Source organism: Pithys albifrons, chromosome 3 (genome assembly GCF_047495875.1).
Source record: "Pithys albifrons albifrons isolate INPA30051 chromosome 3, PitAlb_v1, whole genome shotgun sequence".
NCBI classification, from domain to species: Eukaryota; Metazoa; Chordata; class Aves; order Passeriformes; family Thamnophilidae; genus Pithys; species Pithys albifrons.
Window position 1 is genome coordinate 45,018,535 of NC_092460.1, and position 20,284 is coordinate 45,038,818.

Here is a 20,284-nt window from a genome sequence, read left to right on the forward strand (position 1 = left end):
CTTCATTGCTCAAAGCCTTTGGTGAGCAGGTTTAAAAGAACAATCCCATTTCTGAAGTAATTAATCCTGTTCCAAATGCACAAATTCCAAGAGAGACAACAAACACAAAGCACCTGTTGCAGACACATGAGCTCTGCTGTTACAGCTGCTGTGCACATGATGGTATATCCTTACCAAGGGCTTAGGCTGAACTTTTATTATGTGTTTTCCTTTAACAGAGGAGAATGTTGCCAGCAGTGTGACAGCTCTTTTGTTACTAAAAAGGGTGCAGAAGGGACAAAGTCTTTGAAACAAATATCTTTTGGTTTCATATAAGAGTCCAAAGTACATCCCGTTTGGCAGCTGTTTCCTTAGGCTGTGGCACGTACCCAGCAAAGGAAACTTCAGCCTTATTCTGTTCCACAGCATCCTTGGGTTTTTCCTCACTAGTTCTATATGTCATACCCTTTTTGAGGCTCCTGCTTGTACCCCTGAGTGCTCTTTATTCTGCCTGTGCCATCCCACTCCTTCCTGGTTTAGCCTCACACCCTCTGCCCCATTTGTGCTCTCACACTCACAACTCCTTTCCCCCTGTTCTTCTCTGGATTCCTGTCATGTCAACCCTCCTCTAGTACCATGTTTAGAGCATTAAACTAATGAACTTTCATTATTCATGGAATCATAGAATCACAGAATGGACTGGGTTGGAAAAGACCTCTGAGATCATCAAGTCCAACCCTTGGGCCAACTCCAGTCCCTTTACCAGATCATGGCACTCAGTGCCACGGCCAATCTCACTTTAAAAACCTTCAGGGATGGGGAATCCACCCCCTCTCTGGGCAGCCCATTCCAATGCCTGAGCACTCTCTCTGCAAAGAAGTTGTTTCTGCTCTCCAACTTCAATTTCCCCTGGCAGAGCTTGAGCCCGTGCCCCCTTGTGCTATTGCTGAGTGCCATTGCACACTAAAACTGTGAACTTCTTTTGTGAAGGAGCTTTGAATGCAAACACTGATCATGTGCACATTTCTTTTAACTGGAGACAGGAAAATCATCTCTGTGAGAGATCCTAAATTGTTTTTCTCATCTCATCCACATTTCTTTTTCTGTTAATTGTTTCTGCGAAAAAGTAGCAACATAGAAGGAGGAAGATCCTTTGTTGTCAATCAGAGAAGCACTGAATGGTTTGGGGTGAGAGGGACCTTAAAGATCATCTCATTCCAAGTCTCCCCAGGGACACCTTCCACTGTCCCAGGTTACTCAGAGCCCCATCCAGCCTGGCCCTGGACACTTTCAGGGATGGGGCAGCCCCAGCTTCTCTGGAAAGCCTTTTCCAATGCCTCACCAGCCTCACAGAGAAGAATATGGCCCAAGGAATTTGGCATCTCCTTATATATAAAACCTCTGCAAAAAGTAATTGTGTTGAATTATGTTTTCTTAAGATACAAATGCAATTTGTAATGTGGTCAGGTAGGTCTCCTCCAACTTCTTATACAATAAATTTTTTTATTTAATTAACTGTGTTCTTTTTGCTTCCTACAGCAATGGGCTCTCGTGCTTTGTTGTGAAAAGATGCAGATACATTCACAGACCATTTTGCCATGAGGAGCTGAAGGAAAACTCACACCTGCACTTCACACAAGCTTTGCAGGTATTTTATCACAAATGGAGATATAATGCACTTGAAACAAACAGCTACTTTTGTAAAAAAAGGCTGTGGACAGGGGCCATCTTTTCATTATCATGTTTTCATTATCTGGTGGCAAAAGTTGGAATATGTTTCCCTTGAAGGCACCACAACCCAGTGTGATCCTGCCAGTCTAAATCAGTCAGCAAAAATCTGGTGAAACCACAGGGCTACTTGTGAAAATCTCTCTGGAGCAATGATTCTCCCACTAAATGTCTTTAAAAGCGCAAATTAACTCAGCATATTTGTATCCTCAAGCATTATTTTTGAAAGCCTTATTTAAAATCATAGAATCATAGAATCATAGAATGGATTGGGTTGGAAAAGACCTCCAAAATCATCAAGTCCAACCCTTGGGCCAACTCCAGTCCCTTTACCAGATCATGGCACTCAGTGCCACAGCCAATCTCACTTTAAAAACCTTCAGGGATGGGGAATCCACCCCCTCTCTGGGCAGCCCATTCCAATGCCTGAGCACTCTCTCTGCAAAGAAGTTTTTTCTGCTCTCCAACTTCAATTTCCCCTGGCAGAGCTTGAGCCTGTGCCCCCTTGTCCTATTGCTGAGTGCCTGGGAGAAGAGACCAACCCACACCTGGCCAGAACTTCCCTTCAGGGAGTTCCAGACAGTGCTGAGGTCACCTCTGAGCCTCCTCTTCTCCAGGCTAAACACCCCCAGCTCCCTCAGCCTCTCCCCACAGCACTTGTGCTCCAGTCCCTTCCCCAGCCTTGTTGCTCTTCTCTGGCCCCGCTCCAGCCCCTCAATCTCTTGCCTGAACTGAGGGGCCCAGAACTGAACACAACACTCAAGGTGTGGCCTCCCCAAGGCAGAGTCCAGGGGAAGGGTCACTGCCCTGGGCCTGCTGGCCACGCTAGTTTGGATCCAGGCCAGGATCCCATTGGCCTTCTTGGCCACCTGGGCACACTGTTGGCTCCTGTTGAGCTTCCTGTCCCTCAGTCCCCCCAGGTCCCTTTCTGCCTGGCTGCTCTCCAGCCACTCTGTGCCCAGCCTGGAGCACTGCAGGGGGTTGGTGTGGCCAAAAAGACCTGCACTTGGCCTTGTTGAACTCCATCCCATTGCAATCAGCCCATCTCTCCAGTCTATCCAGATCCCTCTGCAGAGCCCTCCTGCCTTCCGGCAGGTCGACACTCCCTCTCAACTTGGTGTAAAATCCAAATACGTTATGTCAATGCTCTGATATAAATTCCATGATGGCATGTGAAGAGCTCTTTAGTCTCTTTGGAAAGAAATACTTTCAGAGGCAAAACTAAGAGAGCACTAAGAAAAGTCTGAAAACAAAACTGTAAATCAAATTATTCATTGCCATGCAGACATCTCAATAATTTCCACATTGGTTTTTTACTGCTCTGTCTTTTCCTCCACTAGAACTGACCTGTGTGCAGAACTGTGGGGAGAGAGGATCAGGTTTTCAAATTATCAAAGACCTGTTGGGAGGGAGGAGTTCTCTTACCAATTAACAATTTGATGATGCTGTTCCAGCAGGACAGCTGAGAGTATTGGCTGGTGTGAAGCCGTGGAGTTCAGAGAAGCTTCCAAATGAAACCTTCAGGAGAAGAGAGATTTTCAGGAAATCTATTTAATGCAGTAATTATTAATTATTCATCACTGATGGCACTTATCTGCTGTTACACACTACCCATTTAAATATAACAGACATTCCTCATAGGAGCTGTTTATTTCTCTAATATAATAAGCCGCATTCTTCAGAGATTATAAACAAGAAGTCCTTTTATTTTTTTTAATAAGTTTCTCTGGTGCAATTGTCATTCATCACATGCAAGATGCCTTCTTTCATTTTCATGGAATACAGAGATTTTCCTCCTATGATCTACCATACAATAATGCAAAATTCAGCTCCCACACTGCACATTTCACTGCCCAGTGCACTCATTCCCATGTATGTATATTAGTCTGGTTTAGACATAAATACATTACATGGTTATACAACTTTTGGATTAAAGGTATAAGGACGAAATGAACAGTCTCAGCTAGGGCTGCTCTTCAGAGCTATTCCCATGGCATTTCTTAACTCTCCCTTTAATTTACTTCAGGGTTTTCTGGCTACATCCATAAATATCCCTGAAACGTCCAGTAAAATATTTAACCATGTAACTAAGGAACTAATGCAGCTTAGTGTAAATGACATGGTCCAGACCCACCACCCTGCAGGATCCCAGTTACAGATGCCCCCACGCAGCATATTCTTTCATATTTAATGGTTATATGTGTTTTTATTCTGCTGGCCAGATTAGGGATTGGAAGAACAGCCTTGGAACTTCCCACCAGCTCTTCCACCCCAGCAGAGAGCCACCCTGGCACTGTGCAGCAGATTAGGGGTTTGTAGGGAGTCCTTCTCTGATTCTGTGGTGAACTTAAACCATTGGATGCCTCCATCCTTGGCAAACAGTGGGAAGAGGACCATCCACACCTGCACCAGCTACAGGAGGTAAAGAGTTCACATGTCTACTCAGTCTATTCAGAAGTTGGTCTGGTCTGTAAACTCAGAAATGAGAATCACTATAAAGAAATGAATCAGCAGACAGTTTTTCTACAGAAAAAAGTCATTACAGCCCGTGAGCCAGAGAGGGGAAGCACCAAAGGGACAGAACATCACAATGAACTAGCAACATAGAGACTTCTTGTTACCTTGTTCAACTTACCTAGAAACTGATTTTAGAGCCTTTCCATAAATTATGGCATGGGGAGGCAAAGAATCCCAAACTGAGATTCCTCTTCCCAGAGCCTTAGAATAAACTCCTGCTCCAGGAAATGGCATGTAACAAACAAGCTTCTCTATACAACTCATGTTGAATAAGGGGCACTAGTTACATGTATTTTGTTGATAAAGACTATTTTTGTCCAGCTGCTCTTGCATGAAACAGAGGGAAAAAAATAAAGAGCTGGTTCAGGGCAACAGATGCCCTTAGTTTGCAGATTCTGCTCTTTCATGTTTGATGGATGTCCTGGCAGCTCATCTGGGGAAGAGTTCATCCATGCTATCCAAATATGGCTTATCAGCTTTGTGTCTCTGTGGAAGCCTCTTCCCAAGTGCATGACATCTCTGCATGCCTGCAAAGTCATCCTATCTCTAAGCTAAGATTAGAATTTCAAACAAATCTTATTACGGAGCAGGATTTTCTGAAAGGGCCGGACACAGCTATAATGTGGAAATTTCAGATTCATCTCCAAACACATTATTCAATCCTTTTTTTAGATAGACATAATTGTAAAGTGATATTTACCATATTATCAGTAACTCCTGTGGGTGGAAGGGAATGAAACAGCAAGAAGGAGATGCATGAAGGGCCATAACAAAACTGGACCCAAACCTGCCATCAATTCTGATCATTTTTTTTCCTGAAAAGGCTGTGCTGGCAGCACTCAGACACTGTGTTCCTGACCTAATATGTTAGGAGACATTTTAGGAGATTTTCCCAGCTATTACTTAAATCTCATTCTTAAATGTGCATGTGACAACCAAGCAAGTATTTAAAAGGTCAAAGGAGAGGGGGTTTAGTAGCTGTCACTCTCCAGGGCATATTCATGGGCTGTAACTTGGGGAAGTGGATGCTGTGCCCAAAATCATGACTGGTGCTCCTGATCCTCACAGCCCTGTGCTCATGGCCCAGCAGGCACCCTCTAATCTGATCTGCAGTGTCAGCAGGGAGGAAGGCATCTCCTCCTATGAGACAGAAGCTCTTTCAGTATAGAGGAAAAGGCAGCATTTTATGAGCACTTTTCCTCCATTGTACTATAATGGGTAAAGCCATCAGGAGCTTCTGTTTAGTCATACGGGGGATTGTGCCAAGACTATTTGCGTGTGTTTGATGGATCCCTTCCTATCTCAGCTACAAAACTTCCAGCCTCTGTGTGGTCCCCAGTGAAGGGTGAGGAAACCCCCAGCATGTCGGGCTGAGAGCTCACAGGAGAGCCTGACGAGTACCCGTGCTGTCAGTGGTTTCTGTTACACCTGAGCAGCTTGAGGAAAGTTGCCCCTTGCTCCCACCTGCCCTCAGAGATGATTCAGATCCATCTTTCCAAACCAGCTACTGATCCACACACTGATTTTACATCACACAGTCATAGTCACTGCCAGCAGAGATGGTGTGAGGAGAACAGCAGCAGCTGAGGAGCCCTGGCTGAGACAGAAGGGGCTGAGGCTCAAAACAGCCACACCATCATGTAATGCTCTGAGGTGCCAAGTACATAAATCATGTTTCTTGGTGTTTCTGTGCCCCTGTTTATAAAGCTGTGGATTTCAAGAGCTTCAGAGGAAACTCTGCAACTGGGCACGTGACATTAATCAATCTGTGTCATACAGTTCAAGGATCTTATGAAAAATGAGGTGTAGGAGGTGTTCTGCACAGTTCCCAGACAGCTCCCTATTTTTTGAGTTTCATCTAACAGCCATCCTGGGGAATATCAACCTTGTCTCCAGCCCTAGCAGGGAACAAATACTTCATAGGACCTAAAAGAGAGAAAGGCAGAGAAAAATGATAAGGGAAAAAGGAAAAGGGAAGAGATTTTTTTTTAATGTGTATTAAATCTGTTATTCCCAATAGTTACATTGAAGTGAGATGCACATTTGGAGGGCTGCATCAAAAAATTTCCATCAGCCCCTCTCAAGCTGCCCCTGCCACCCCATTTCTAGCAGGGTAACATTCCAAATTCTCCAAACCCAACACAGGAAGTTTCAGAGTTGGCACCAACGAGGCTGATCCCACAGACACCCACCCAAGAGATTTTATGTATTTGTACTCAAAGTCCGGTTAGAATCTAAAGGTATTTAGCTTAAATCCTGATTTTTCAGACTGCAGCTGCCCATTTGTCTAAAGTTAATTTCACACAAAAATATTTAGCTAATTGCCTAATATGCCTGGGGCTCTGCATCTGCCTCTCTCTGGGTACTGGGTATGTGGTACTGCCAAAGGACAGTGCCAGAGGAATTTCCAGGAACCACTCATCTAATTAAAGCTGAGCATGTGCATATGTTCAGCAGAGTGGATATCTTCAAGCTGGGGATTACACTGCCTGTCAAATGCACCTTCTCTGTCTTTCCAAGCGTGAATACACTTAAAACCTTCCCAATGGCAATAGATCTGTCAAACTTTTCTTTCTCTGGTTTAAGGAGAGGACTGTACTATTTTGTTCTGTATGAATTTTATACCCTATAGGTAATTTGCTTGAGTGAAACACAAAAAATATTAGAAACTTCCCTGCTGTTCACACACACAGATTCCTTGGACATGGGGGACTCAATGTTGCAGGAAATCTCTGCACTTTGCTTCATTAAAATATAAATTTAGATCTTTTCATAACATTGATGTACTGTTTATCCTTCCTATTACAAACCATATAACTCGAGGGGGGGGAAAAGGCAAAACATAAAAAGCCTGCCATTTCCGGGAATGCAAGTTTCCATTAGACACAAGAGCCAATGATCTAAACCTCAACCAGTGGGAAAGAGAAAGAACTTCAGAGATTTCACTGGGGGCTTTGTGTCATTGTGCTTAATTTCTCCTATACTCATCCCAAACACAAAACCAAGCTGAACATCGTAATAGGACTGACTGCCCAGCAATAGCTGTGACCCATGAAAAGGAACGTCTTTTTCCTTTTCTTGCATAGACAGGTAATTAAGTTTGTCGAAGGCAGCAGAGGTCATGAGATCTTGGCTTTGGTCTCCCAAACCCTTACGCACATGCTTTGCTTTCTGCTTGCAAGCCAGATTCCAGGCGAGATATACTTAGGAAGGCGCAATTCTTGCCTTGCCAGGGGCGGCAACCAGGAGCGCAGCTGGGGCTGGCGCTGCGAACGCCCGGAGAGGTGTGAGCACCTTCGGTCCGCCGCTCAGTGGGCTGGTCCCCACCTAAAACGCCCCATGCGCCGCATCCTCCATGGGCACCGCGCAGCGCACGGAGCGCCCGTGCCCCGCACCGGCACCGATCGCTGCTCCCCACACCATCCCCGCACCAGGCTCGCACCAGCCCCACTCCCCGCTCCCCGCACCATCCGCGCACGAGTCCCGACCGCCGCTCCCCGCACGGGCCCCGCCGCATCCCGCCCCCGAGCCCCCGTCCCGCCCCGCCTGCGGTGAGTGCGGGCGGGGCAGGGGGTCCCTGAGGGGCGGGGCGGGCTCAGGCAGCCCCTGCCCTGCCCCGGTGGGACGGGCCAGCCCGCTGGGGAGCCGCGCTTTTCGTGGGATTTTTCTGTCACCCGTCTGGGGACAAAGTTTGGGAATAAAGGGAGGGTTTCTCCGCCTAATCGCGGAAGGGAAGGACAGCTGTGAAGGGGAAAGGCGAGCGCCTGCTCCGGGGTGTCCCGTTCCCTGCTTCCCGCACCTCCAGCTCGGCTCCTTCTTGTGATGCTCGCGGGGATCGGGGCAGGGGCTCTCGGCAGGGTGCTGGGTGCGATGTGGCCGTAAGGAACGAGTCTGCACGCTCTCTCCACAGACTGCCCTCGGCTCAAACCAGAGACGTCTTGATTCTTCAGGTCCTCAAGGATGAGAATAACTTCGTGATTCGTGTTCTGGTACCTATACAGTCACTGCTGTCTCCCGGAGGAACAGATCGAGGAACCGACCTGGCGTACGACAGGGTACTTAACACTGCGTTTTTGAGACTCTTGTGCAGCCTCCCTTCCTGCAAGGAGCGTCCAGATAGCATCGTTCCTTTGTGTTACGAGCCGATACCAACTGCTCATATAAAAATGATGGTCTGAAAGAGGGAGGGCACTGTGGAATTAACGTTTAATGTAATGGGGTTTGCTAGGGGGTACCTACGAGGGCTTCTTGCTGTAGTGCACGGGTAAGGAGTTTGACCAGGTCCTCTCTTTTTGCAGGGCAGAGTGAGCCCTGCGGAGACGCTCTAGAGGCACCACCCCGCACTTCTCATCTCGCTGAGTGGACTATGGTGGCAGGAAGATGTTGGCTCGGAAGAGTATCATCCCTGAAGAGTATGTGTTGGCACGGATCGCTGCCGAGAACCTGCGCAAGCCGCGCATCCGAGACCGGCCACGCAAAGCTCGCTTCATCGCCAAGAACGGCGCCTGCAACCTGGCGCACAAGAACATCCGCGAGCAGGGGCGCTTCCTGCAAGACATCTTCACCACCTTGGTGGACCTGAAGTGGCGTCACACGCTGGTCATCTTCACCATGTCCTTCCTGTGCAGCTGGCTGCTCTTTGCCATGATGTGGTGGCTGGTGGCTTTCGCCCACGGCGACATGGACCCGAGCACAGAAAACCCCACGAACAGCACGAAGTGGACGCCGTGCGTGACGTGTGTCAGGTAAAGTGCGGCCAGTGGGATGAAGGCAGGGGAGGGAGCAGAGCTGCCTGCTGTGCTGGCATTGCCTAAACTGCAGCTTTTAGTTTACATGAACCATTGTGTTTGGTTGAGACAGCTGAAAAGTGCGGTGTTTTCCTCTAGATGACGTATATTCAGCAAGCCTGCTGGGCTTGGAAAATACTGTACTGTAGATTTCTTTGATTCCTTACAGGATCTGTGAGAGAGGGAGACCTGCTGCTTTTCATGTGTCTCCACACTCTGTGGGTAACATACCTTGCCTGTCGAGATAAGAGCCTGCTGCAAGAGTGGGTATGTGTTATATGTATTGTAACATTGTCTACAGCAGCGGGAGCATCTCCAGCCAAAGCTGGGCACTCCAGAGTGGTGCCCAAGACACCAGCCTTGGGTGCCAGGAAGGGCTAGCAGGAGAAATGTCACTTAGGACAAAACTAGATGTCTTTCAAGGTGACTCTCACAAGACAGTTAAATATGGGTTGTTTCCAAATACCTTGGTGAAGCCACAGGCCACTGGTTTGACAGAATGAGTTTCCACAGTGAACACGATGTGTCAGATAGTGAAAGCTTAAGGGATGACTATATTAAATATCACCTGTTAGGGTATTTTACCTTCCACTCCCAAACCCATGAGAGTTGTCGAGGCACTGATAAACCGGCATGTACACACATGGAAGAGAAGACTGTTGATTGGAGGTAGTATAAGCAATGAGACCGCTTCAGCATCTGTTAAATATCTTTTTTTAGGGAGAAAGTTCCTGGTTTGGTACCATCAGACTGTCCCAGATTAGCTGCCTTTACACAATGAAGTGCTGTAAGGGTCTGGGGGGCTGCAGGGTCCTCTGAGACATCAGAGTATCCATGCCACTTTTCTCCTTTTCTCCTACATAGTTTTGAGGCACTTCACCAAATTTGAAGGGACATTATATCTGGCTCATGAGGGAGTAGAGATTTAATTCTCCCTTTGATATTTTGCTAAATAGGAATTTTCCAAACTAAAAGAAATGGGGGTTTTTCTGAGCTAATCTCCGTTAGTTTTGGGGGGGGATTGGAGCAGGAATTGCTGTCTTATTTATCTTCCAATGTGTGGCCACAAACAGCCTCCTCTGAACTGAGATGTCATGACCCAGCTTGTGCCTGCAGGAGCATTACCCCCAGCTGTAATTAGGGAGTAGCTACAACCCTCCAGCTCCTCAGGCTCAGCTGAGGGGACAACCCTCCTTGTTGTTGGCAGCCCCCTGGGCCTGTCCCACCCCATGGAGTGGTTACTGGGTCACCTTGCAGAGCCTGAGTTGGATGCCAAGGGCTTTGTGCCGCTGGGACCAGGTACATCCACAGCCAGGGCTCTGTCCCTCGGTTCCTCCCCACAGCCCCAGCTGCTGCAGCCCCACATTGGCAGCTCTTCCAGGATGACTCCTGCCAGGAGAGCCAGGAAGGGTGTGGAAAAGCAGAGGGGATGAATTGGTGTAACTCTCTGGTTTAGCCTGTGCCAAAGAACAGGGACCTGGAGGGGCTCAGCCAGCAGCTGCTCCAGTGTCCATGTGCAAGCCATGGAAAATCATTTTGCTTCATAGTGAAATACTTCGTTTTGTTAAATCTGGCTACCACTTGGCTCAAAGCCATGAAGTAACAATGTGATTGCTGGCATTTTTAAGAATGGTGAGTAGTTGGGCATAAAATGTCTTTGATATGCCAAAATAATGGCAAATAATTCTTAACCTACTTCCTTGAGATTTAGGCCCACAGATATTTCAGGAGAGCTTTCTTGGATAGGTGCCGTTACAGATTTGTGGGAAAACTGGATTTTGAAATTTTAACTAGTGCCTAGAACTCGCACAGCACTTTGACTTCTCAAAGTACTGCAGACATTTCTAAGTCTCACAGCTCTGCCACAAAAAGCAAACATTATCCAGAAAGGAACACTGTTACCAAGCTCTAAGGGGAAGGACCTGGGAACAGAGTAGTTTGGAGTTTCTGGCTCCCTTTTCATATGGTCAAAATGCTTCACAAGCTTGCCATTTCAGTTCCTTCCACCATTAAAAGGGTGGATTTTCTTTATTTTTCTTTTTAAAAGGAGTATGGTTAAAGGAAATCAGAATATTTACTCTGCAGAGCTTTCAGTTGAATTAAGCTGAATTAAGTTTAATCCAGAAGTTTCATTCTGCATGTAAATAAATATTCATGAGCATAAGTAATCATTCCATGGATTGTATTAATTAACTCCTTAGTCCCTGATTTCTTCAGAGTGAAATGCAAAAAATAAACCCCCTCAATATAAAGGAATTTGTTAAAGATTAAAAAAGTAGAAAAGTCAAGAGTTCTTTCAAAGATATCTCTGCAGAGACTGGCTGGCTTTCTGAAAGATGGACTTTCTCATTCTATAGAAAATTATCCCTGATATTGCCTACACTATTTTAATGTCTCCTCATGACCCCAGTGAAAGTATGGTTAGGAAAAGAAAAATATGAAAAAGCAGATTAACTGAGAAGTGAACTGAACCCAATGAATGATTCAGACCCATCTTCCTGGGCAGGACATATTTTCCATAGTAAAGCCCTGCTGAGCATGGTGGTGCTTCAGATTTGGTGGATTGCACTGTGTTCAAAAGGTGATTGTCATATTAGTTCATATGAGACCCAGCATGCTGCAGGTTTACCAGATAAACCCCAAGGTACTGATTTGGGGACACAAGAGACTTTGCTGAAGGAAAAGACTTACTTCCTTTGGTGATAAAAGGAAATTAAAAACCTTGATAATATACAGGGTATATGACTTTGTGGGCTACTATAAATAATGTGTTTTGAAAAGTTTGTGCACAGGATTTTCTGCTGTCCAGCACCATATAATATTAGGGCATTTAACTTAACCCACACTTCTACAACTTCTGTGCTGAAATTTGCCAGCTGGTCTTGCCATGGCAGTGAGCTAAACCCAAACCCTGGGGCAAAGGATGTGCAGGGACATCTCTCCCACTGGCCACTGGCCTCTCTCTGCAGCCTCATCCTGCAGGTTCAATCACAAGGCAAGCAAGAGTTTGGGAAGTGTCCCGAATCTGGGAGTGTCAGGGAGATTCTGGGTCATGATTCAGGTAGTATGAATGAAATGCCGCTATTTTCCCTGTTCTCTTTCCCTGCACTGGTGGAAGGATCTTGCTGCGACAGCTGATTGCTCACTATTGCCAAAACCACCTCTCTCCACAGGGAGCTTCATGGGGTGGAGGAGGTGGAAAGCCCAGGTGTTACAGAGCTGTTGGGTAACACAGTGGGGCAGCATATGTTCTGAGTAGAGACTCCCATGGGCTGCTCAGGCTCACCTCGTGTGACAGATGGTCTTTTAGGAGCTCAGGCTCTGAGGTCTTCCCTACCACCAACAGATACCCACCACCCATACAAAAACAGAGTCACGAAGCTGTTTTTGCTGATGTTAACAGAAGGCTTAAGTATGCCAGAACCATACAAATAGTCCCTTAGGTTTGTTTCTACAAAGTAAATGTTAACAGTTTCCCAGTTTGTGTTCTGTCCTGAGAGTCAACTTCCTGAAGTTGTAGCCAGGTGGGGGTTGGTCTCTTCCTACAGGCACTCAGCAATAGGACAAGGGAGCACGGGCTCAAACTCTGCCAGGGGAAATTGAAGTTGGAGATGAGAAAAAACTTCTTTGTAGAGAGAGTGCTCAGGCATTGGAATGGGCTGCCCAGAGAGGGGGTGGATTTCCCATCCCTGGAGGTTTTTAAACTGAGCTTGGCCGTGGCACTGAGTGCCATGATCTGGTAAAGGGAGTGGAGTTGGCCCAAGGGTTGGACTTGATGATCTCGGAGGTATTTTCCAACCCAATCCTTTCTATGATTCCTGCAATCTTCTCCCACAGGTCCTTCACCTCCGCTTTCCTCTTCTCCATTGAAGTCCAGGTGACCATTGGCTTTGGGGGCAGGATGATGACAGAGGAATGCCCCTTGGCCATCACGGTGTTGATCCTGCAGAACATTGTGGGTCTGATCATCAATGCTGTCATGCTGGGCTGCATATTCATGAAGACAGCTCAGGCTCACAGGCGGGCAGAGACGCTGATCTTCAGCCGCCAGGCTGTCATCGCCGTCCGCAACGGCAAGCTCTGCTTCATGTTCCGTGTGGGAGACCTGAGGAAAAGCATGATCATCAGTGCCTCAGTGAGAATCCAGGTGGTAAGGAAGACCACGACCCCCGAAGGGGAAGTCATACCCATTCACCAAGTAGATATCCCTGTGGACAACCCCATTGAAAGCAACAACATTTTCCTCGTGGCTCCCTTAATCATTTGCCATGTCATAGACAAGCGGAGCCCTCTGTACGACATCTCCGCTGCCGACCTAGTGCTCCAGGACCTGGAGCTCATCGTGATACTGGAAGGAGTCGTGGAAACCACCGGCATCACGACGCAGGCGAGGACCTCCTATGTGGCCGAGGAGATCCTGTGGGGCCACCGCTTTGTGCCCATCGTCACTGAAGAGGAGGGCGTGTATGCAGTCGACTACTCCAAGTTCGGCAACACTGTCAAAGTGGCGGCGCCGCGTTGCAGCGCGCGGGAGCTCGACGAAAAGCCCTCCATCCTCATCCAGACCCTGCAGAAGAGTGAGCTGTCCCACCAGAACTCCCTGCGGAAGCGCAACTCCATGAGGAGGAGCAATTCCATCCGGAGGAGCAACTCCATGCGGAGGACCAACTCCTCCTTGATGGTGCCCAAGGTGCAGTTCATCACACCCGAGGGCAGCCAGAGCACCTCAGAAACGTGAGGCACAGCTCTGGGGGAGGTCTCTGGGCTTCGGAAGGAGGAGACACCTGTGAGGTTCTCCTTCAGTTTTTCTTTTACTTAAGAAAAGATGTAGAAGAGAATCATTCAAGAACTATTTATTCCATTACTTACTGAAAGCACCACCTAATGGCATAAGGAAACACTTTAGCACTTAGTGATGAATTAGTAAAAAATGGCACGTACACTAAAGGAAACACAGTTCACTCATGTAATATAATGTGTTTTTATACTTGTTTTAATGGTACACTTATTTTTTTAGTCATACTTTTGCTGTCAGGGGTCTCTTATCTCCTGCCGACTGCCACAGGGTGTGGGTTACCCACCTGCAGGCAGAAGTGAGTGCTTTTGCAGAACTTCCACATGCAACAGCTCCCATGGATTCTGTGTGAGGTGTTTGGATGTTGTTCTTTTTGGTGGGAATTCCTTCCAATTCTCTTAAAAGGCAAAGCTAAATTCCTCAGTGATTTCACTGGAGGAGAGCAACTATTTTACCTTCATTTTCCAGGCTTTTTTTTCCCACTGGTTCATGGCAAGGGCATTTTGAGACTAAATTCAGGTGGGGTGAAGTGAGCTGTCCATCCCACAGGCAAACTGGGGCCACTCTGGGCAGCACTGTCAGGAAAACCAGTGGAACAGCAAAGAGATACTTGACTGCAGGACTCCACACTTCTCAGTACAGCTGTAGCCCAAGCTGAGAAACTCCAGTCCTTTTGGCTGTCACCTGAACATCTGTTGCACTGAAATTATTCAACCTAGAACAATCAAATGCCTCTCTAACATCCTCTTTGTATTGGTGGAAGACCAAATGCTGGTTTTTGTATATAGATCCATACATGGAGGGCAACACATGCACTTCCTTCACCTACAGGATTTTTCACAGGATTAAGTCTGTTTGCTCCAGCAGAAGGTTACATTTTGCCACTGGGATTTCATGAATGGGAATACGAAGCAACCATGCCAATAATACTTGAGAAAATATTTTCAAAGCTATCTGAATCATTTTCAGGGGGACCTGGGTGCTGCTGGTGGATTACTTTTTTATCAGCAGTGCTTCACTTGTGCTTTTATATAACCTGGCACTGAGAATTGGTGTTAAACAGTTTTCCTCTTCTAAGTAAAATGGACATTTTTCACCTACAGACGTCCCAAAAGTGTCAGCACACATTTTTCTGCTAGAGTACATAAATGTACGACAACCAATTTTATCATATTTGGTAATGCTAAATTGGTACCTGCTTTTTTCCCTCTGCAAATAAGAAGCATAATTATGGACAAATTCCCATTTAAATTTCTTACCAAAATAGTCTTATATCTGTGGCTCAAGAAAAGTACTATCCTTGTACCGACTCTCTGAGCCACTCAAGCGTTTAAATAGTTTTGCAGTTCCAAATATTTGCTTATTCCTGTCAGGTAAAATAGTCAAAAGCAATGCTGGATTCTCATTCTCTTTGGAAGTTGGCTCATCAGGAGTTGCATGGATGTTTTTCAGGCTTCATATGCTGTTGGGTGGTGGCAGAGAAGGGCATTTTTCCGTGGTGTAGAGCCCCTACTTTTGGAGCAGGTGCTCTCCAGATCATCAACTCCGACAAATGACTCTGCCTGAAGCAGTAGTGGAAACTGAAGTTTCTGCTGAAAGCATTCATTCCCTGGCCTGCCCACTGGTGTTCTGGATGATGAACATCTGGAGATATTAATCTGCCCATTTTGTGTGCAAACAATGAATATCTGCAGCTTCCAAGAAGAGTCAGAGCAAAGCCTATACAATTTGTCTCTGGCCTCCATTTCCAGGGCTGTATTTCTTTGAGGTTGTCTGTTTGATACATGGCTAAGCCAGATGCTGTACAAAAGCAGATTTTCTACCAAATAAAAAAAAAAGGTGACAATTACAATCTCTTCTGTCTCTGATTTTTCCCTATTTCTTTCCTTTCTTTCCTTTGTATTCTCCACTCATTCTTCTGTACTCCCAGTCCTTTTATCCCAGCCTTTTCCACAGTCCTTTTCAGTCATACTTTTTATATTATCTCAATATTCTCTCAGTATTTCAGCTGAAGGTTTTTTTACCCACAGCCATTTTCTCATTTAAGTACATTCTTCCTTCCAATTTTTATTTTGTTTCCCCCTCTCTGCTTTACACCTGATGTACTCTGTTTCTTGTAAGACAAAGACAGGGATTTTGGTATTTTGAGACAACACTGAGACAGCTCAGTGCCCTGCCAGGATGTTGAACACACATGTCATGAGTGTCATGTTCATGCTGTGCTCCTGCTCTGTGCAGAAAACCCTTTATTGCAAAGCCGCCTTTTTTGAGCAAGTTTAGCAGACCTGTAAGGGGCCAGGGGTAGAAGAGCCAGCTGTGGAGTAGGGAAGAGGTTTTGGGTTTGAGAGCTGCATTCCTCACTGAAAAGACACATTTCGGGCACAGCTTTGCAATGTTGTGCCTGCTGAGAGGGGATGAGCTGGCAGGACCACAGCTCAGTGTGTTTAATTATTTATTCTCCCTGGCAACTTTATCAGAAAGGGGATTTATTTTGAATTTGAAGTTTTCTGTGTTTAACAGACTGCCAAGTTCAGAATAACAGTTGGGATTTCAAGCAAATACTGCTGACAGTTCGTGTTGACATTTAACCATCCATCTCTCTCATTGACAACAATTTACCAAATCAGAAGCAATAGCACAGAATAGAAGTATCATCCCTTCCCACTAATTTCAGTCCATGCCATTCCCACTCCCCTGCAACTGGAACTGTATTACTTGACATTGCTTATTCTGTGTATTTAATATGCTTTGGTTCTTTCAACAGCCTACCAGGGAAGAGCAAAAATATTTTCTAAGCAGAGAAAAATAATTGCAAAGTCCTTCCAGGACAGATGCAATCTCTGCAACTGAACTTTATCTTTCCTTTCTAGCTTTCACTTAAGGAATTTCTCTGTTTCAAACATAAAAAATGGCAGTGAGACCCTTTGTCCTCTTTTTGGACACCCAGAAGATTCAGAGTTACTGTGGTGGGGATACAGAGAGCAAACAAACACAGGCAGGGCTTACAGGGGAGATCAAGATTAATGTTTCAGGGTCACAGCCAACCTCTGAGTAATAGCATTTGGAGGAAACTTTCCCTGTGAGCAGGTCATTCTGTGGCTTTCACCTTCAGAACTTCTTGTGCTCTCTTTTGAAACATTTAGTGTGAGCAGGACCTCGACAGGGTAGGGAGGTCAGGTCTCTGCAGGAGGTTGCTCTGCAAGCCCCAGAGCTGCTGAAGAGACAGGCAGGACAGACACCTAGGCATTAAAAGTTAATGCAAGTGGGATCATGACTCAGTGGGCAATAACTGAATGTGCTTTGGATGCCCTGGGACTGGTCCCAGCAGATGCTCAGCCAGCCACTGGTGTCCTGCCAGGGCCACTGGCACAGGTGCCCAGAGAGAGGGTGGATGTGCCACCCCTGGTGTGATGGGTTTGATCCAGGCTTCCTTAGTAACCAGTTCTGACTAGGGAAATGGACATTACATAAGTATTCCACACGTGTTTTCCACATAACAAAGGAGGGGAGATAGGGAGTTTAGTTTAGTCTTCCTTCTGCCGAGGCTTGGGGAGCAGAGGGAACCAAGACGGTCCCTTTCTTCAGTTGGTTTTTCTGGCCCGGGACATGGTGAGATTGTATCTTTGCCAGTTTCTCCTCCTTTTTAAAGTTTTTAATTGTCTGTCTTGTAGTTTTGTTTTGTTTTGTTTTCTTGTCCCTCCTTGTTCCCATTTCCCTTTCCCTTTTTTTTCCCCCTTTTCCCTGGGAGCCCCTAGGAGTGACTGCAGGTTGCATGTGTAGCAGTAAATGCTGAAAAATATATGTATGTTTTAATTCGGTTCAGTTTCTTTTGAGTTCTTGCTTTCTTTTCAGTTTTTTTTTCCCTTTGCTCTGGGAGTGTGGAAAAGAAGAGAGAAAAAGCAGTCCAGGCTTAGCAAAAAAGCTGAGCCAAACACAGACACCTGGAAACACTCAAGGTCAGGCTGGGTGAGGCTCTGAGCAGCCTCATCTCATTGAAGACATCCCTGCTCCTTGCAGGAGCCTGGACTGGGTGACCTTTGGAGGTCCCTTCCAACCCAAACTCTCCTATGACATCCCTGTCTCAAAGCACCCCTCTTGGACACCCTGCAGGGCACCCAGCTCCATCCTGCTCTGTGTGCCAACCCTCTAAAACCTGCTGCAAGCCATGCTTTGAACCCTTCATGGCATCGCTGTAGCCTGGAGAAATGATCCTCTCCCTGGAGCATTCCCTCATGGGCACACATTGCACCACAGCCGTTTGCATCATCCACAGAAGGGTTAACCCAAGATTTTTGGAATACTCCAGACAGCAAGAGAGCCAGAAGTATATTCAGATTTACTTAATACCTCGTGTATGCAACAGGCCTTTGCTCCAAAGCCTTGTGTTACTTTAGGCCATGGGGTCATTTCAGGGGCCAGGGCTTGACTTGCCCCATCCCAAATGTCTTTCACAGAGCTTTGCTGCTGCAAGCTGCAAAAGCTGTTAGTCTGAGACTAGAGAGGAACTTTGACTGGAGAAGAAAACATTAGATATTGTGTGATGAAAGGAACAAATCTTTCATTATTTGGATAAAATATATTCTCAGCTGAGCCTGATATTTTCACAACAGGGGTGGTAGTTTGGAAGGCACCAACAAGCAATAAATCATGTCCTACTCTTCATACTAAACTCTTGAATACAAAATGAGGCTGCAAATTCCCACCTCCTGTGGTAGTTTTGGCTTTAGTTCCAGCCAGGCCTCAGCCAGGCCTCAGTCCCAGCCAGGCCTCAGTCCCAGCCAGGCCTCAGCCAGGCCTCAGTTCACCAGGCCCAGAGGATGTGACTTAGATTAGAGGGGACAAACATTCCCTGACTTAAGCAACCAAAGGGATATTTCATATCATCTGACATCATCAAAAAGTATAAAAAGAAAAGCAGGTGGAACTTCTGCCTCTTTTGGCCTTCCTTCAGCCCCGTCAGGCCACCCTGCCCTGCCCTGCCCAGGTGAGGCCTCGCTGCCATCTCCCCTGTGTTATCCTTTTTTTTGCCAGCTCAAAGCAAGACACCTCCTCAGCCCAAATTTCCTAGTTTGGGTTGCTTGTATAGCCAGGTGACAGTTAACTTTTTCTCCCCCAAATGCTTATACTAAAATATTTTTCCCCTGTATTTGTGTTTACAACACATCCAGACTAACCTAAGCTGATAGGCAAGGATTTCTAATACCCCTAGGATATTCATAATGCTTCTCAGCCCTATCTCCCTGAATTATGTTCCCTACTTTTCCCTCAAGAATTCTTTGAACTTAAAAAAAGAAGATTTCTCATATGATAACTGGACAGTAAAGATAAAATATCCTCCCACATTCCCTTATTGGACAGAGAAGAGAGATATAGCCTTCAGAGACAAGATCAGTGCTGTCCAACAGAAACAGCCCCAGAGACTGAGGCTCTCACAGCCAGGACACATCACCAAGGCCCTTGGATTAAAAGAAATACTTTAAAATACTAACTATTCAGTGTGTTTCTGGCTGAGGACTCTCAGAACACTGATGAGTTACTGGCCAGCAGTGGAGGGGAAATGCTGGGAGCATCAAGACAAACTACAATGTAAGACACAAAACATGCATTCAAGGAAAATACTGTCCATACTTTAGTTATTGTCACCCTTTTAACACTTTTTTTTTCTACTCCAAAGAAGAGCTGACTACCTGAAGACATTACTGTTATACACAGACATGCTGGGATTTTCTGGAGGATAAGTGTTCATCCCAACACACTTTTCTGGGCCCTGGACAGGAGAAGCTGTGCATGATGTGGGATGAGCAAATGGTCCCTGCTGCACTTCAGAGTATCTTGCAATCACAGGAGTTTACTGGGCTTCCTACTTTTGTCAAATTTTGTCTTTGCAGCAAGGGTGAGAAAGCCATTCAAGTGAGGAATGGCACTGGAGTGACAGCAAAGGGCTGGTGTGGTTTGGGGCTCAGTGTCTTCCTCATCCCGAGAACATCGCTGCTTTCCTCAAGTGCCTTTTTTCTTCTGTAACCACAAGAGCCATGAAAATTAATTGCATTCTTCCATGGCCCAGCCTAGTTACCCTTCAGGGAATATTTTTTGGTGTTGGGTCTCTGGTTCTGGGTGATGTGGGTTGGTCTGTCAAGGAAGGGAGTCTGTGAAAGGAGCTCTGCTGAGGCTGAGCAAGGGCAAGTGACAATTGTGAGCCCCTTGGGTGGTCAGTTTTTCATCCCACAGCTTTTCTAAAACGTAGCAAATACTAATAAATGTTGTCTGCTCAGCCTTAGCTGGTGGTTTAAATCATATTATAAACAGATACTATTCCTGGCTGATCAGATTAAATTGTTTGCTATGTGCTATTTTTTCCATATACAAAATCCAACCGCATTCTTTAAATATTTTGTGTTAAATTAAAAGAGCAAGAAAGTTGCTGAACTGAAGCTCTCCTCACAGTCAGTCACTTTTTGGTGTTAAATTAAAAGAGCAA

At 46.1% G+C, this 20,284-nt stretch overlaps 1 protein-coding gene across 1 annotated transcript; it reads left to right on the forward strand.

The window, feature by feature from the left end:
- Positions 1-7,877: 7,877 nt before the first annotated feature.
- Positions 7,878-17,624, forward strand: KCNJ8 (potassium inwardly rectifying channel subfamily J member 8). The gene is made up of 3 exons (XM_071551585.1): positions 7,878-8,279; positions 8,523-8,969; positions 12,849-17,624. The coding sequence occupies exons 2-3, from the start codon at positions 8,605-8,607 to the stop codon at positions 13,747-13,749; spliced, it is 1,266 nt and encodes a 421-aa protein (XP_071407686.1). The 5' UTR covers positions 7,878-8,279; positions 8,523-8,604; the 3' UTR covers positions 13,750-17,624.
- The last annotated feature ends 2,660 nt before the right edge of the window (positions 17,625-20,284 follow it).